This window comes from Pyrus communis, chromosome 1 (assembly GCF_963583255.1).
Source record: "Pyrus communis chromosome 1, drPyrComm1.1, whole genome shotgun sequence".
In the NCBI taxonomy this organism is placed as follows: domain Eukaryota; kingdom Viridiplantae; phylum Streptophyta; class Magnoliopsida; order Rosales; family Rosaceae; genus Pyrus; species Pyrus communis.
Genome location: NC_084803.1, coordinates 10213394 through 10231065, shown reverse-complemented (window position 1 = coordinate 10231065; position 17672 = coordinate 10213394). Strand labels below are relative to the sequence as shown.

At 37.6% G+C, this 17672-nt stretch overlaps 4 protein-coding genes across 6 annotated transcripts; 2 read left to right on the top strand and 2 right to left on the bottom strand.

Annotated features, from left to right (window-relative positions):
- The first annotated feature begins 4949 nt into the window (after nt 1-4949).
- On the top strand, nt 4950-7441 carry LOC137740760 (uncharacterized). Of its 2 annotated transcripts, XM_068480576.1 has the most exons (5): nt 4950-5296; nt 5782-5825; nt 6038-6230; nt 6554-6642; nt 6731-7441. In XM_068480576.1, the coding sequence occupies exons 1-5, from the start codon at nt 5233-5235 to the stop codon at nt 6734-6736; spliced, it is 396 nt and encodes a 131-aa protein (XP_068336677.1). In that variant the 5' UTR covers nt 4950-5232; the 3' UTR covers nt 6737-7441. The 2 variants fall into 2 exon arrangements, with proteins under 2 accessions (XP_068336677.1, XP_068336672.1); XM_068480571.1 differs by having other exon boundaries at nt 6554-7441.
- Nucleotides 7442-7847: 406 nt separating this feature from the next.
- On the bottom strand, nt 7848-9262 carry LOC137740707 (uncharacterized). Its single transcript, XM_068480552.1, has 2 exons — nt 8447-9262; nt 7848-8342 (listed from the first exon to the last, which is right to left on the bottom strand). The coding sequence occupies exons 1-2, from the start codon at nt 9260-9262 to the stop codon at nt 7848-7850; spliced, it is 1311 nt and encodes a 436-aa protein (XP_068336653.1).
- On the bottom strand, nt 7857-11574 carry LOC137740749 (uncharacterized). 2 transcript variants are annotated; one of them, XM_068480569.1, is made up of 3 exons: nt 11491-11574; nt 10370-10722; nt 7857-10207 (listed from the first exon to the last, which is right to left on the bottom strand). In XM_068480569.1, exons 2-3 carry the CDS (start codon nt 10711-10713, stop codon nt 9442-9444), a joined length of 1110 nt encoding a protein of 369 aa, XP_068336670.1. In that variant the 5' UTR covers nt 10714-10722; nt 11491-11574; the 3' UTR covers nt 7857-9441. The 2 variants fall into 2 exon arrangements, with proteins under 2 accessions (XP_068336670.1, XP_068336667.1); XM_068480566.1 differs by lacking the exon at nt 11491-11574 and having other exon boundaries at nt 7858-10207; nt 10370-11464.
- Nucleotides 11575-14404: 2830 nt separating this feature from the next.
- Nucleotides 14405-17141, top strand: LOC137713816 (monogalactosyldiacylglycerol synthase 2, chloroplastic-like). Its single transcript, XM_068453175.1, has 6 exons — nt 14405-14945; nt 15191-15363; nt 15793-16096; nt 16234-16458; nt 16553-16690; nt 16781-17141. Exons 1-6 carry the CDS (start codon nt 14616-14618, stop codon nt 17039-17041), a joined length of 1431 nt encoding a protein of 476 aa, XP_068309276.1. The 5' UTR covers nt 14405-14615; the 3' UTR covers nt 17042-17141.
- The last annotated feature ends 531 nt before the right edge of the window (nt 17142-17672 follow it).

The window sequence follows — 17672 nt, the reverse complement described above, 5'->3', positions numbered from 1 at the left end:
ATATGTGTTTAATTGAAATAACAATTTCATATTTATATGCGTATCATTAGTAAACAGGTATATCCATATTTTTTTCCCTCATACTCAATTTAAACATGAAAAAAATATTTTAAAGTATTTGAAATTTAGGAACTGACATTGCTTTGTAAGGTGTTGCCTCGGGAATGTCTAGATTGATGAAAATCATTGTGGAAATACTGCTGTTCAGCACAATGTTTCCTGGTTGTTTATAGATGAGCAATTAAATCATTATTTTATACAATAAATATGAACAATTGAAAATAGAACTGATAAATTTCATACCTCTGAATTGTCTAACTTTAAGGCTTGTAAAAACACCCAAAACAGGTGGTGGCAAGTGTTCCAGAGCTTCGAAATCAAAGGTCTTTGCAGTGTCACCCCACAATGTCAGGTTAACATCTTCTTTCCTAAGTGAATGAATATTAAGAAAAAAATTAGTATTTTGATTAAGATGTGTAACAATTTTGAGAAATTTAGATGTTTCGATAAACTGTTTACCTGATATTTTGCAACTTAACCTCGCATATTTTCTCTGTTCTCTCATTGCCGATCATTATATCCTCCAAAGACTTTACTGCAGTGATGCGTCGCAGAACATCTCAAAATTTATACTGGGGATGTTGGAAAAAGCAAGAAAGAAGTTGAACAGTTGGCAGCTTGTGTTGTTATTCAATCACTTCTAGGTACTGTTTTTACTATTTAATTATACATGTGTTCCTAGAGAAATTAAACACTACATGTGAGTTAACTATTTTTTTGTGGTCGACTAATTGAATATAAATTCCCAGAAGGATCCTCTCCAGATCATTTTTATAAGGATTATGGGAATACTTAAATCTTGTCGGTTCATCGTATATTGTACAGTCAATTTTCATCAGGTACTATTTATATTTAATTTAAAACAAAAGTATTCAAAATGATTTTTTACCGCACGATGTACAATGAACATACACAATTTGAGGATCTCCAGGATCCTGACAAAGAGGATCCTCATTCTATAAATTTAGGTGATTTTGAATTAGCACCCATTATGTTGGAGATTTTATAAGCCTAAGGATATTGTTGGGAGACTAAATTTGTAGATAAAATTTATTTAACGAAATGATGTGGAAATTAACGATTGGAGTATTAGTTAAGCATTAATAAACGTGTTCATTCCTATTGGTAACACATCATTTAGTTTATAAATTTTGTCTACAAATTTTACCTCTCTAACATTACCCATAAGTCAAAATACAAACTTGCACATAAGAGCAAGGAGCAAGGCTCTTCCCATGCCAATCTTGCAACTTCAGACAAGGTTATGTGGTCTCAAATAACACTTCAATAGCTATTGCACCCGAGGCATCATTGGAAACTTGTCTACTTAGAAATCGTTGGAGACTTTTCGTTGCAGTTAGGGATGGGCAAAATACCCATGGGTTTAGGTAACCGCGGTTACCCGCCCATTTAAAGTTCACGGTTACGGTTATGGATAACTGTTTAGACGAACAAACGGTTATGGGTATAACTGTTTATCCGTGAAATTTAAATGGGCGGTTATGGGTATTACCCACGATTATAATGGGTATCCATTGGTTATGGGGTATTACCCGCGGTTATACGGGTATCCATTTTCCTATTTAATTTAATATATGTAAAATTAAAAAAAAAAAATTAAAAACCCTAAATTTTCAATATTTCCGCCACACTCAGAGTCTCAAACATCCCGTCCCCCGCTCATATATCCCTCCTTGCTGCCCTTTCCCATCTCCGCCGCCCACTCTTTCATCTACGCCGCTTATCTCTCTCTTCTCGCCACTCATCTCTTTCTCATCTCCACCGCTCATCACTCTCTCCTCGCCCAAGGTGCGTTTTACCCTTCCGATTTCATACTAAAGCATTAGTGTTTAAAAGTATTTAGTTTCATAATATATTGGAGCTTTGAATCATCTAGTATTAAAGATAATGACTACTTTTTGTTTTTAGAAGCTTTACTTTGTAATCATATAGATTATAATCAAAGACTTGCTTGGGTACAGCAGAAAAATGTCTTCATAAACTATTATTTCAATTATTGGAATTGTATGAGGACTTAAATGATTAATGTAGGGAAATGCATGCTAAAATGTACCTATAACAGTGTTTACTTGTCAGAAAACGAAAAACATGTAAACGGGTGAAAATGGGTAAATAGGTAAAAAAAGGATAAACGGGTTCAAAAATGGGTAAATGGTTATGGTTAAATGGGTAAACGGTTATGAATAAATGGGTACACGGTTATGGGTATGGGTATCCGATATGTCAAATTAAATTATTATTTTATAAAATAAATTATTAAACTAATTAAATTATTGTATCGGTCAACTTAACATTAATTATAATAAATGATTAAACTAATTAAATACATTTAATAATTAATAAAAAAATTTTGAAGCTGCTGTCAAATTTGATAGCAACCTCTTTTGCTGCTAATCCATATCATCGCCATATAGGATTTGACACTTCAGTTGAAGAATATTAGTGTGGTCTTTTTTTACTGTTATAGCTAATGTGTACATTTTGGCATTTCCTTTGAAGATGCTCTAAAGAGCTGTTTAGATTACTACACATGATGTGATAATGCTAGGGAGATTAGATTTTATAACCAAAATGACATAGAAGTTGATGATCAGATTATTACTTAAGCGTTGATTAACTTACTTATTTCTTATTAGTGATACATCATTTAGTTTACAAATTTAATCTATAAATGTAATTTTCCTAGCGCTAACCTTCCGGACAAGCGGAATCATAAGTGAGGTAGTCAAGTCAAAGGGAATTTTTAGAAGTGCTTATGTGGAAAGTCGTAGAAGTTCCTCTTTGATCTTCTATCATATGCCACGCGGAGCCCAAACAAGTATTGCTTGTAAAATCCATCCACAAACAAGGCTTTTATTAGATTTGAGTAATTACAAACTTTTGAAAACACAACAGAATTTTTAGGGTAAATTATATTAAACTACCTCAATTATTGGACCAATGACAGTTTCATACCCAATCTTTAAAAAATGTCAATGTCATACCTCATCTTATGTTTTTGTTATAATTTCATATATTCCGTTAGTTTGTCTGTTAATCTTCTGTTAAATAGTGATGCGGCTTATCATGTGGCCCACTTTTTATTAAAAATTAATAAAATATTAAAAACTAAATTTTTTTTTTTTTTTTGCATGGGGGACCCACCCCTTATCCCCCCTCACGCCTTTCTTCCCATCCACCTGTGTCCCTTTCCCCCAAATCTCTGCAACCTTCAACCCCCCACCCCTTAGCAATCTCTGCAACCTTCAACCCAAAATCATAGCAAGCTTTGAACTTGCTGCGTCTTGGAAATCAAAGCAGCCATTCCCTTCAACCTCCAACGCTCAAGCCCGCCATCAAAACCCAAAACTTCAAATTCTTTCGACGACTTCCCGACACCCAAATGCCTGCAAATCGACAACGTTCTCAGCTCCCTCCACCACCAAAGTTCCTACTTGCAGCCACCCCTGCATAAACCCGTCTCAGCAACTCAGCTACAGCCACCCACCGAAGACCTGCACAACACCCGCTAAGCTGCAATCTCAAAGAAAAATTTGCACTCCCTTCGAAAATATTACAGACCCGCGCCCTCAACTTGCTCGCGCTCCTTTATGTCACAGCCCATTCGCTTGGGGGAGATGCAGAAGCATTATTCAAAATTTAGGGTTAAGGTTTTGGTGGAATTGGGGTATTTACGGGGATTAATTTGGTGAGGGTGATGGGTATGTAGGAAGAGGGGGAGGGGGATGAGCGCCATGGGAGGGAGATGGAGATGAAGGAAGAGAGGGTGGCGGCGGCGGAAGGGGGGTATCTGGTTTTTGGCGTTGAAGGTATGTTGGGGGGAACACGGGTGGATGGGGAAAAAAAGGTGAGGGAGATAAGGGGTGGGTCTCCCATGAAAAAAAAAAAAAAAAGATTTTATTTTTTTAGTTTTTAATATTTTATTAATTTTTTAATAGAAAGTGAGTCACGTGTTAAGCCACATCACTATTTAACGGAAGATTGACAGGCAAATTGACGAAAGGTATGAAATTGTAACAAAATCGTAAGATAAAGTATGATATTGACATTTTTTAAAGATAAAGTATGAAACTGTCACTGGTCTAATAGTTGAGGTAGTTTATGTAATTTATCCTAATTTTTAGTGTGTCAAATATCACCACACGAAAGAAATGCAAGGTGCATGTAGTACGTCGGATACCACATTTGTGTTGGTCTTCATTCAACCTATGAAGTCCACTTAGGCTGATGATGGAGGCTTCAGTTTCGAGGATTCGATCTAAGGAAAACTAATGAAAAGAGTTTGAAAAATTTGAATTTTAATGATAAGAACAAAATAAAGCGTAAAGTGAATAGTATCATGATTGGTTTTTTAATGTAAAAATGTGATTTTTTTATTAAAGTAAACAGTACCGTAAGTTTTTCGTTAAAACTTCATTCGATCTACCCTTGGGCCTTCAACCACCATTGCAATTTAGATATCGAGTTTGAACCTATAATTTTCCCTTGACCTCTTTTTACACCCACAAAAATAATAATCTAAATATTATTGTGAATTAGCATTTCATGTTCTTAAAAAAAAGCAACCAAGAATTGTTTTTGTCAAGTTCTATTAAACGCTGCAAAGTGAGATTTATAGTTTTATGGTTATATCGCCTAACAATGTGGATAGTAATCTAAAAAACACGAGATTAATGATGGGGTTGCAAATCTTATTATGATTATCCGTATTATAAACAAGGATTTACAAAAATAACATAAAGTATTGTACAAATTTCAATACCTAATTATGAGTATCCGTATTGTGATAGCGTAGTTTTGTTGTCACACTCTGCATTATAAAATTTTCTTAATTTTCTTATCCTTTATTCCTTTGAGAAATGGCAAATGATTGGAAGGATTAAAGTGGTCATTAAGGAAGAAATGTGGGTTGGGTTCTGCAGTGCATGTATTCCCTTCATCACTTAACCTCTCACCACACCGGAAGCTGCCGAAACACACAAACTCTCTCGCTCACGGGGTTGGTTCGATTGCATTTGCTTTACATTTGGTGACCGTGCGTTTGAGTTGGAGAAGAAAAGCAAGAGTGTTTGTCCGCTGAGACCGCAAAGCCACAGATCGAACTAAAACCCCAACGCAGAATCTTTTCCTTCATCTGATCAATCAATTGCTATGAGCAAGAGGAAGCTCCCCTTTGATGATCACAGCCCTCCATCTTTCTCTCCTCATTCTTCGGGTAATTAATCTTTTTTTTTTTTTTTCTTCCCAATTTTTCATAAAAATGCGATGAAACAAAGAAATTTAATCAAAAGAAATCAACTTTTTTGAAGGGCAATCACTGAATTATGAAAAGACTCCACCTTTGTTATTTGTTTATAAAACCCAAAATTTGGTGTGGTTATGATAATCCTTTTATCCAAATGTTACAAAATTATTGGGTTTCTTTGTTATTTTACTTTCCCATTTGGTATGATTATTTGTTTGTTGGTTGATCAATTACTTGTTTTTGTTTTCTTAGTTGAATATTTTAGGAAAAAAAAGCCGGAATTGGAATTTAAGTTCAATTTTTTGCCTATTTTGTGCGTGTTTTGTTGGCATTTAGAGCGTCAGAACAAAAGATTCGATCGAAAAATAGCGAATTTGATTGTTTTGGAAAACTATTTAAGTGAATTTTTAATGCCATGTATTTATTTGTTGGTTTTGTCTTTTGGGATATTGCAGATACCATGCCACGTTCTTCTGGAATGGATTTATTAACACAAGAGGTTAGCTGTTCCTTCCTTTCTTATTCGTGTTTCGTGTTTCATCGACGTTGTAAACTGAGTTTTTGATGAATTTGTAGCTTTAATGAACCCCTTTTGATCGACATTTTGCAACTGTGTTTACATTTCTTCCTATTTCATGTATTGGGAGAAACAGTTATTTCTATTTTGATCTTTGTTTGAAGCTACTAAATCCATACCCTTCTGTTACACAGCATCATCCAAGCCTTGGGCGATCAATGTTCCTTAAACGCTCACGTCATCACTATGCGCATCAATACTCTCGACGTAACTCAGGCAATCTTGCTAACACATCAACTTCTCGCGGAAAAGGAGTGCCCTTGCATGACGATAAACTCTCCTATAAGTTGGCTACTCAATCCAGCTCCGAGTCCAGACGTCATTCAGGTTTTATTTTGTATTGCCCCCTTTTCTTCTCCTTATTTTGTTCAACTTCAAAGTATCTTCATGAGGTTTTTAGTTTTTATGGAAGATGAAGACAACGAGAACTCTTGTATGCTACATGGATGAATGGGGCATATGTAGCCAGCTTATGTTTTTTAGTATTATTTCCTATGTCGTCGGATAGGAGTATAGGAATTTACTTCTTTTGTAGTTGGATGACTATATGTTCGATTCTCTGATTATTTCCTTGAGCATGACTTTTCTCAAAGAATGCTGTCGGATCTTTTTTCGCTGAATTGACTTTACTTATTTCAATTTCTCCCCAGAAACCAAGGAAAAGCCTTTTCTTTGGCCAGCCAGAATTAGATCTAGGTTCTTGGCAACGGATGCTGTATCACCAGATCCAGGGAAGATGGTATGTGGGATTTGTGACAAGCTGTTTAGGCGTAAACCTTTCTTTCTCGGCAGCACGCTGTCTTCGACTGAAGTCTCTGTTGTTGCAGTTTTAGTTTGCGGCCATCTTTACCATGCAGATTGTTTGGAGCAGAAAACAAGTTTTGAAGATAGAAACGACCCCCACTGCCCATTGTGCGCAGGATTATTGCCCAAGGTTGAAGATTCAAGAGAGTAGCGTTGGTGAGAACAGTATTTGGGTTTTTATATCGGAAACCTTTGAGGCGGAAACTGTACTTTCTTGCGAACACCTGTCTTCAACAACAACGCTCGCAAGGAGTCCTATTGAAACCAATAAATATAGGCCTGCCTGCCATCCACCCCAGAATAAATGAAGTTTGAACTCCGTGGCAACTTATGCAGCCATGATTTCATGAAGGCTCTGCTTCGAGCACAAAACAAGTTAGAGGACAGACGCTGCAACCTAATTTTGTCCATTGTGCGTGCCCAAGGTTCAAACGTTCAAGGTTCGAGTGGGCATAAGTTGGTTGTAAAGTTTTTAACTTGACTCCATTGATAGCCTAATACTGATTACTTGATAAAAGAATCACCGATGGTTCGTCGGAAGCTTTCTTAAGCATAGACAGATGAAAACTCTCGGTTTGGACTTTGATGTTAAAGTGTAGTTTGTATTCAGTAGCTAATGACTGTTTTTAATGCCCTAGAAGTTAAGAGGAAGCAAGCTTTGTGAGTAATGTACAAATTCTAGTTGATGTCATTTCTCTCGGTATAAATGGCTTGGAAAGCCGATGATGTGTTCACATGTAACGGGTGATCGATTATATTTTACGCAAAGTCATGTGATGCGGGAGACAGAGATATGGCGGTATTTCACCCGGTTATCCTCCGGAGCGGAAAAAGAAATAACAAAGGCCATATGCTTTTGCTGGAACAGCAAGATTCCTAAGACTTTTTCATTGTAGCAAATTGCCAGTACACATTTCAGGAACAGGACAATTCAAAAAGAAAACTAATGAAAACGACTTGAAAATTTTAAGTTTTAACGATAAGGACAAAATAAAGGATAAAGTGAATAGTACCATATTTGACTTTTTAGTGTAAAAATGTGATTTTTCGTTAAATAGACCATTTCAGAAAATGTCGATTACCACTATACATGAATTCGGTACAAACAAGCATCTAAGATAATATGATTCAAGGATTACATCAAGAGATAATTGATGGAGGATCTACGGGAACTATACTTGATGAAGAAGCATCTACATGGTCGATACTTGACAGAGCGGAATCTACAGGGACGATACTTGATGAAGGAGCATCTACGGTGTCCATGCTTGATATAGGAGCATCTATGAGCTCCATACTTGAAAAAGGACCGTCTACGGGTTCCTTGCAGGTTTTTTTATTATGCCCTGAATCCTTGCACCTAGAGCAAAAAACTGTCCTTGCCGACACACTCTTTGTCTTGGCCTGGCTTTTCTTTTCTTGTTGCTTGGAGATTAATGGAGGAAGCACATGCGCTGCCTCTACGTCAGTCTTCTCACCATCCAAAGCCTCGAAAGGGGCCAATGCAGGGTTTATGGATTCAGAATACGTCAAACGATACTTGTCAGCTCTATAGTATCTTGAACAATAATCATACACATCCCTACCAGTGCAGTTGAAGACAGCAATAGCATGGCAGCACGGTAGACCAGTTGACTTCCAATCCAGACAACTACAGTCCCATTTACTAATATCCACAACGTTGATCAAATCCTTGTGAACCTCAAAGAGTGTATCAGATGAAAACTAGACTTTAAGACCATATGCGCAACGAGCTTCTCGTTGCAGTTTTTCCTCCTGGATGGAGTAAGTTTTGTGGGCCACTTACTTGAATCTGTTCGACGAGTGTTTATCAACTCCATCAACTTAGAACATAGTGCTTCAATCTTTGGCACAATGGGTAACTCCTGCACTTCCTCTATCCACTTGATGTATGCCTCTGCAACATCTGATGTAAAATGGTTATAGTGCTCACCTTTAAATAATGCATTTGTCCAACATTCTGGTTCGATTTGCTGAACCCAGGCATAAGCTCGGGCAGAAACTCGTCTAAGTTGATCAATACTTGTTTTAAACCCATCAATTCGGATTGCATGGGCAGCAGCCATAAAATAGATTGGCAACGAACGCTTCCCGTCTCCATGGTATGGACCATTCAAGTTTCTCTTGAAGCTTTGCAGAAGGTGGTGCATAGAATATCCATGGTGGGCACTCTCAAATACTTCAAGCACTGATTTCTTTAGTCCCTTCTCTCTATCCGAGACAAAAGTTAAGGATTGAGAGGTTGCGAGTACGGATCTTAACTGCTCCAAAAACCACCGCCACTTATCATCATTCTTAGTGTCTACTATAGCAAATGCAACCGGGAAAAGACCGTCATCTCCATCCAAAGCAGTAGCTGCCAAAAAAGTCTCATGGTATCTTGATTTTAGAGATGCAGCATCAAGAAAAAGAATAGGGCGACAACCATTCTGAAAACCATGTATTGAAGCATGAAAGCACACAAATAGGTGCTGAAATCTCCTCTCATCACCAGTGAAAAGCTTAATACTACTGCCAGGATTTGCCTCTGTCATCTTCTCACAAAATCTCGGTAACTGGTCATATGCCTCTTTATACGAACCTAGAAGTCTCTCCTTGGCATCCTCAACTGCACGCCAAACATGAGTATAGTTCACAGCAATCCCAAAACCTTGACGAATGATGTTGGCAAGTTCTTTAGGCTTGAGATGTGGGCGCTCAAGTAATCTATCTTTTACAATGCTAACCAACCAACTTCTTTTGGATGATAATATGTTGAGAGCTCTGATTCACATGTATGTGTTTCAGTCATACTCTTTATCCTAAACTTTTTCACAGATATGTCCCAAGATGCAAAAAATTTCCAAGAACAGTCTTCGGCTATACATCTGCCACTTGCACGGCTAGTATCGTTCTTTTTTAACTTATACATGAAACGATGGGCAATGGCATATTTTTGCAGCGCATCACGAAATTCTTTAGCACTGTTGAATTCCTGCCCAATCCCAGTGATAGCATCTTTCCATAATTTGAGTAAAAGTTCAGGTGGAGCATCATTTGATTCCACTAGAGTAGCCTGGATAGGGTCATTGCTAGTACTACTATCTTTACCGTGAAGGATATCTTGCCTCTGATCCACATCATCAATTTCTGTAGCAATGTTGCAGCTAGGAATATTCTTCTTCCTGGACATACGTTTTCTTTTCTCCCAAATATGGTCAGTGACAGAACCAATGGTAGGACCATTGGCACCAATTTTCCAGGCAGCAGTGCATCTTCGCTTCTTAACAGTATCAGCAGGGGTACAGTTCATATCAAAAATGTCCAAGCTGTGCGGACTTGCATCAGCAGTAGCAGACATGGAACCAGTTGGAATGGAATCTTCGACAGACATGTTAGAGGCAGGTTGTTTTGATAGAGGACTAGCGTGTAAAGTGGCAGCTGAAGTGGTGAAGGTTGCAACGGGGTTCACAGATTCAGCCACTTTCATCCCACATGCCCTGCAAGTGAGAATTTAAACTATCAACGCAATAAAAACTTAGAAACTTACAATATTGCTGTAATTACTAGCCAATATGCTTCAATTATAGTAAAGAGGCCAAAATTGGCAATATGACAATGTCATCATTTCTTTAAAGCAAGGAAGTCGCAATAGAAAGTACCTTTTTGGTGTGTTTAAGGCTTCAGCCCCAAAACCTTCTTTTCCCTGGACAAAAACGTCAGCAGTTACCAAATTCCCATGGAATTCATACATCCTTTTCAGGGACTTGTCATTGGATAAAGTGATGAGAGTTCGTGTATTTCCAGGGAGAAAATACTTCATGATCACTGATTTATATTCCAAATTCAACATCTCAGCCAATTTTAACTTGAGATCATCAAATTGGGTTTCATGATTGATATCTATTGCCTGTGCATCTCCTCCCGTATATGACATGGATCCATCATCCTTTACAACGAATTCCCCACCAGACTGGCAGATGAGGATAAGCTTTGTCCTCGCCATCACAAGGACCTCCAAGCATTCGAATAAAAGAATTAAAACTAGTTTACAAATATGCCAAATTCATAATTCAGTTCCCAAAACTATCTACTACTTTCAAAGTTACCACGATCAAACTAACACATGTCTGTAAACTATCAGTTACTATTGTCGATGCGTATACTATTAACTACTTACTAGAGCTTGTGTGCATACAATATCGAAAAACCATCGTCCCAACGGGCCTGCTTTGCTAACATATACAGGCAAGCAACCAATACATTAGAAAACAATGCAAAAAAAAACAGCTAAAAACATCAATGGAAGTACACCAGAGAACTGTAAATATTACATAAAATTACTAATAAAAAAAATCACTTAAATTTAACAGCATAGCATCCAAATTATCAGAAAATGGCATGTTGGCTATCGTCTGATCCCACCATCACCAAAAACCCAACTCCTAAATCAGTAAATTTTCCGGTTGGTCAACGGAAAACAGGTTTAAAAAGTCAAGCAATCCAACCAAGATGATCATGCAATGAAAAATCTAGCAATTAATCCCCTTTTTCTGAAAACCCATGAATTCTAAGTCCAAGATCATGACTTTAGCACCCCAGAAAAACCCAAACATTCAACTTACTTTCCAGAATTATAAGAACACTAACGTTTGTCGAATTGGGTTACTAATTTACTACTCCATGAATTTTATTTTATTTTTTGCCAATTCACCAGGAAGACAGTATTGGGATAAAGAATTGAACTTTTAGCTGTGAGGCGAGAGGAGAAGAAAGGGCTTACCAGTTACCAGAGGAGGAGGTGCAGGGTGTGATGAAAACCCTGGATTTTGGGGCCATCTGGAAATAACGATAAAAGAGGTGAATGATGCAAAAGACTTGAAAGCATAGAAGGGTGTGATAGAAATTTAAGCATAGATATTGGGCCTCGGCTTGTATTTTGGGAATTAGGATTTTACATTCCAAAATTAATCCGTCACACTTCTAAACCGGAAATCTTAGGCTTTGTTTGGAACTATTTCTTTAAAAAGGACTTTTGCTTAGAAGTACCTCTAATAAAAGTGCTTATATTAACTTTGCATTAGAAATTTAAATAAAAATGCAAGTGCTTTCTAAAAAAACCACACAACACATGTTTATTCCATAAAATGTACTGTTGAATTGAGAATCACTTTTAAAATTTTATGTCAAACATAATCAAAACATTTTTAGTGATATAAAAGAATTTTTAGAAATAAGAAAAAGTGTGTAAAAAGTTTTTAAAAAGTGTGAAAATACTCAACCCTTCCAAAATTCCTACGAACATTATTCATTCATCGTTGCAATCTCATTCAAATTAAACATATTCTCTAAAAATTAAAGACGTCAAAAGACACTTGTCACAATTAAGCTAGCGTTGGTCCATTAAGAAACTAAAGACAGGGGTGGGGTGGGGAAAGAAAACAAATATTTGAAATTAAATTGGTTACATCCATAATGATTAATGTTAACTTGTATTTCACTTTTTGATCCAACATAAAGACTCGTCAAAAATCTAATTAATTTAACGAGAGAGTCGAACTCATGACATAAACTTCAGACTTGACATCAACTTCCATCAGCAGTGCCAGGAGTACACAATAATCTTTTTCCAATTTTAGAATAAGCATAAACATTTATAGTGGCTTTATTAGAGCAACTTGATCACGTCATCTGTAGAACAACTTTCCAAAAAAAAAAAAAACATGACTTCTTAATGTCCTATATTTGAGTTTATGAGGTTGCCCTAACGAAATTCTTTTCATATAAGACTGCCCCATGCAAGAGCACTCGATTTGATGGCCACAGCCGCGATTGAGCGTCCTAAAAAAGCAAGTAAATGATACAAGCTAAAGGCAGAAATGGACATTCCTTTACTTTTTCTCCTCACTTTAAGTCTTCCTCCCCTCTCTAATGGCTCCACCTCCTTAGGACCACCACAAATATCCCAAACTGTACTACAAGTTTCTCTTCCACTATAAGAAAATGGCCAAAACAAAAGGCTAATATATAGATGAGCTCATCAAAGCAAGCTTCTGCTTCTGCATATCACTCTCCCACAATACAAAGAGTCTATGGTGCTACGGAGTATTTCATATTCTGGGCCTTATAATCTAACGCTTTAAAAATTCAAAGTATCTTATACTCCGAAGTATCATAGAAAATCTCAAGAAAAGAATAAGGAGAAAGAAAGGCTCCATTGCAAAATAAATAATCAAACATAAACAGCAGTTATATTTTACTGCATTTCTTAAAAGTGAATAGCATTTTACCCTAAAGAAACCAAGGGAGATGATACACACACACACACAGATGTATATACATATGCTAACTGTATAACTGTTGGAAAGAAGAAACGAGGAAGGATCGTATTTCATCATCTTCTGTTCTCTAACCGACCAGTGATCAGAAGATACACATTTATACTCTTAATTATTAAAACATGATCATGAAGATGCTCTAAAAAGGGGTTTCCTGTCATGGTCCCTAAGCTTATACCGGAGTTTCAATTTGGTCCTTCGCCAAGTCCAACTCCTCTTGCAATTTCTTCTCCTTAATCAAACAGTCAAACTACTGTACTTCTCGGTGAAGTGCTTCTACAAGTAAAGTCCTTTTCTGCTCTCTGATCTTTAAGATATCCTATATATTTTCCCATCATTTTCATGGCTCCCACCTGGTGCTACTAGGCTGCCACCTGCTTTTTCCAAGCATGAGAGAGTTATCAAAGATGAGAAAAGCAAGAACTCTGGCTGGTACCAGCTGCTCTTAGCTGCTATTATTTCTATAAATTTGTGATTTAAACTCAACCAGATTTGGACAGCTTTATTTACTGTTAGGTTAAATTCCAAAGCTTCTTATCTTACCAACCCTTTTTTTGGCACGTTGCAGATGCATGCACGTACGCATCCCTTTAACTGTTAATTTATATCTCAATTCACATTCTTCTTTCATGTCTTCTTTTTTGTTTATTTTAAGAAGTAAACATCTCTAATTTTTTTAGAGTATCTACCTCAATTTGAAGTGTTCCTTGCTTCTAAAGTCACCCAAAGATTGACACAACAACATTCTCCTACCCACTATTGAAATAAAAAATCCCATAATTATTACTTTGCTCGAATAAAAGTAAGTTATGATTTTTCGTCGTCAAACTTGTCATAAATGTGGTCTTTTTCTCCTTTCATAACATGGTGTGTTTTAGTCGGAAATTTAGTGCATCAGCACAATATCTAATTATCTATAACATACAATAAATCATAGATCTTAGCTAGTTGTAGTATGAAGACATATATTCAATTGTATAATATTGTTACGGTTGGTTACATAATTTATATGAGCAATCAAATGCTTGACATACTGCTGTTACAGCAATGCATTGCATACACACCCTTGGAATCAAAATACATGGACAATGTTACTTTATGTCTTGTCGTGACGGCTGGACATAAAAATTTCTCCTTGAAACGAAACCTAAGCAATTATAGGTTAAACAAAAAGAATCACTGTTCCAGCCTTGTGAAGATTCGAATCTTTTTCATCGGAACATACCAAAACAAAACGAATTGAATCTGACGGCTAGGAAATTCCCCTGAACTCAAAAATTCCAAAGCATAATTCTAGCATCCAAATACCAATAAAGCTACCTCCCCACGCATTTGCCAACTCAGCCGTCATAAATCTCACAACTCCCAAAAAAACGCCAAATCTTCAAAAAATCGTTGCTAATTCCTTCAGCTTATAACCGCCCTTTCCTCCCCTGTTTCTCTCTGGACCAAATTTTCTCCTCCGCCGGAAAACCATCATTTCCGGTTGCGGGAAAGCCAATCCGACCGTTGGTGGCAACTGGGTTTTTTCTTAAAGTTCGAGTCTTTGTGGGTTTTTGGTAATTTAATTATGATGTCGGTGGAGTCGCCGAGAAAATCAATAACAGAGAAGGTGTTTGAGAGGGTTGGCGGGTATTCTTACCTGAGCAGCTACCTCAAGAACAACGGCGGCAGCCACAGCAGCCAGAGACACCACCGCCACAACCACCACAAGGCGTGCGAGAACGACGAGAGTGATGACGATTACTACGAGGACGAGGGGACGATGGAGCTCGTGCAGATTGGAGCTGAGAGGACCAAGAACGTCTTGATTCTCATGAGCGACACCGGCGGCGGCCACCGCGCTTCCTCCGAGGCCATTCGTGATGCCTTCCGCATGGAGTTTGGCGATGAATACAGGGTAACTGCCGATTTCGGTTCTTGATTTCCCTCCAGATTTTTTTTGTGGTTTCTTCTCTTTTTCCTTCATTTTGTTCATAATTTAATGGTTTTCTTGTATAAAAAAAAAATTAATAATGTTTTATCGTATTTCTTGATCAAGTTTATGTTGCCAAAATTAATTACATTTAGATTTAGTAATTATTGATGTTATAATCTCTGTTTCTACAATTATTCATGAGATGCTTATTCGATTTGATATTTCAGATATTTGTGAAGGATGTGTGGAAAGAGTACACAGGTTGGCCGTTAAACGACATGGAGAGATCGTACAAATTCATGGTGAAGCATGTGCAGCTGTGGAAGGTCGCATTTCACGGCACCTCTCCCCGATGGATCCACAGCGCCTATCTCGCCGCCATTGCAGCCTACTATGCCAAGTAAGTTCCCTTCCCCCCTTTTGCTTTTCGCTTTCAATTCAACGAAAACCCCATAAATAACTCTGCAAGTAGAGAGAAACTTCGGTAGAGCTGGGCCGTGCAAAAGGTATGATCGGGCGCTCCTACCAAAGTATTTCTCCTGCAAGTGAAGCAAAAGTTTTAGTCACATAATTCCTACTAAAGTTTAATAAAGTATGATATTACTCTTAGGTATATTTCCAACTTTTACCTGTGCTTTTAATTTTCTATCTTTTCTTTGAAATGATTTTTCTCATCTATTCGTCACCTAATCAATTGTTAGAGACTAAACTAATTGTGAATTATTGATGGGATTTGGGTGGAGAATCCGATTCTGATCGACTTACAAAGTCTTAATTTTTACCTAGATTTGTTAATTAAGTATTGATTAGGGAATTATTTTAACTGAAGGGAGGTGGAGGCTGGTCTAATGGAGTACAAGCCGGACATCATAATCAGTGTGCATCCTTTGATGCAACATATTCCTCTGTGGGTGCTCAAATGGCAAGGCCTGCAGAAGAAGGTGATTTTCGTGACAGTTATCACAGACCTCAACACCTGCCATCCTACGTGGTTTCATCCTGGTGTCAATAGGTGCTACTGCCCCTCACAGGAGGTAGCGAAAAGGGCGCTAGTAGATGGCCTTGACGAGTCTCAGATACAGGTCTTTGGCCTGCCCATCCGGCCCTCTTTTGCTCGAGCGGTTCTCTCCAAGGTGTGTAGAGTTGTGTGTTTGCAACTTTGCACGTCTGAGAATGTGTTTGTATGAATGAAGGTTCAATATTGAGTGCTTGGTTACTGAATTTTATTCATTGTGCCTTTATTCGCACCCTCTAATTCGCGGTTGTGTAGGATCAACTCAGAGAAGAACTCGAAATGGACCCTGACTTGCCGGCAGTTCTGCTCATGGGAGGTGGCGAAGGAATGGGGCCTGTAAAAGAAACTGCAAGGGCTCTCGGAGAGACACTCTTTGATAAAGAAGCTGGAAAACCAATTGGTCAGCTGATCATCATATGCGGGCGGAATAAAACCCTCGCTTCCACTCTTGAATCTGATGAATGGAACATTCCAGTGAAGGTACAAATTAGTCCTTGCTTGTTAAAACATGTTGCAATTTTTGACAAAGATTTCGACGTGGGATTTCTAATTTTTACGTTCTTCGAATTCGCAGGTTAGAGGTTTTGAGACACAAATGGAAAAATGGATGGGAGCTTGTGACTGCATCATAACAAAGGCAGGACCTGGCACAATCGCAGAGGCATTAATCAGAGGGCTTCCAATTATCCTCAACGACTACATTCCCGGACAAGTAAGTGATCATTTTTCACGCATTTTCTTCTTCTTTTTTTCATACGATTTGTTCAAACTTTTTGGCTAACATTTCCACTTCGATTGCCAGGAAAAGGGCAATGTGCCTTATGTGGTGGACAATGGGGCCGGCGTCTTCACCAGAAGTCCCAAGGAAACAGCGAGGATTGTCGCGGAATGGTTCAGCACGAAAACAGACGAACTGAAAATGATGTCGGAGAATGCACTAAAACTAGCTCAACCTGAGGCTGTGTTCGACATTGTGAAGGACATCCACGAGCTTGCCCTCCAACGCGGTCCTATGGCGAACATCCCGTACATGCTGACATCTTCGTTTACGAGTTTAATCTGATTAATTACCGGGGATTTAATTTGATAATTCCCAGTACTAGAATGTCATGCCTTGTACAGTACAAATAGTTTCTAAATCATCTATCATTCTTTGGCCGCAATGGTTTGAAATTTTCCTTTTTCCCTTTTTTTTTTTTTTTTTTTTTTAGAGGATATTGGAAATTTGGAAGTAGTTGGATATACGTAGGATGTTGCCGAAGTTGACGATGTTGTGTATGTTAATATGTTTGCCTTGGTTTGGTTTTTGTTTTTGCTTCAAACTTAACTCATTTGAGGCTTCAAAGCATGCAAAAGTGGTCTAGCTTTTAAGAAAACTTATACTCCAAGTAACTTCCCTTGGCTTCTAACTATCGATTGTCAAACTTATTCACGCGGTATTCAAATTTAATCCGAATTAGATAATAGCTTGACTTTTTATGTAGTTGAAGCAACGCATTACTCTTACCAATACACAAGTTTTGGTTGAATTATTCTTTTAATTGTATTTCACTTTGTAAATATAATTAATTTGTCATTTAGTAATATGATGCGAAAGATAAAATCAACGTGCGGAAATCATTTTCTTGCACGAAATCGTAGTAATTTGGGAGTTGCTTTTTCGTAGTTTGGCCATGTGGTTGGAGAAATGGAAA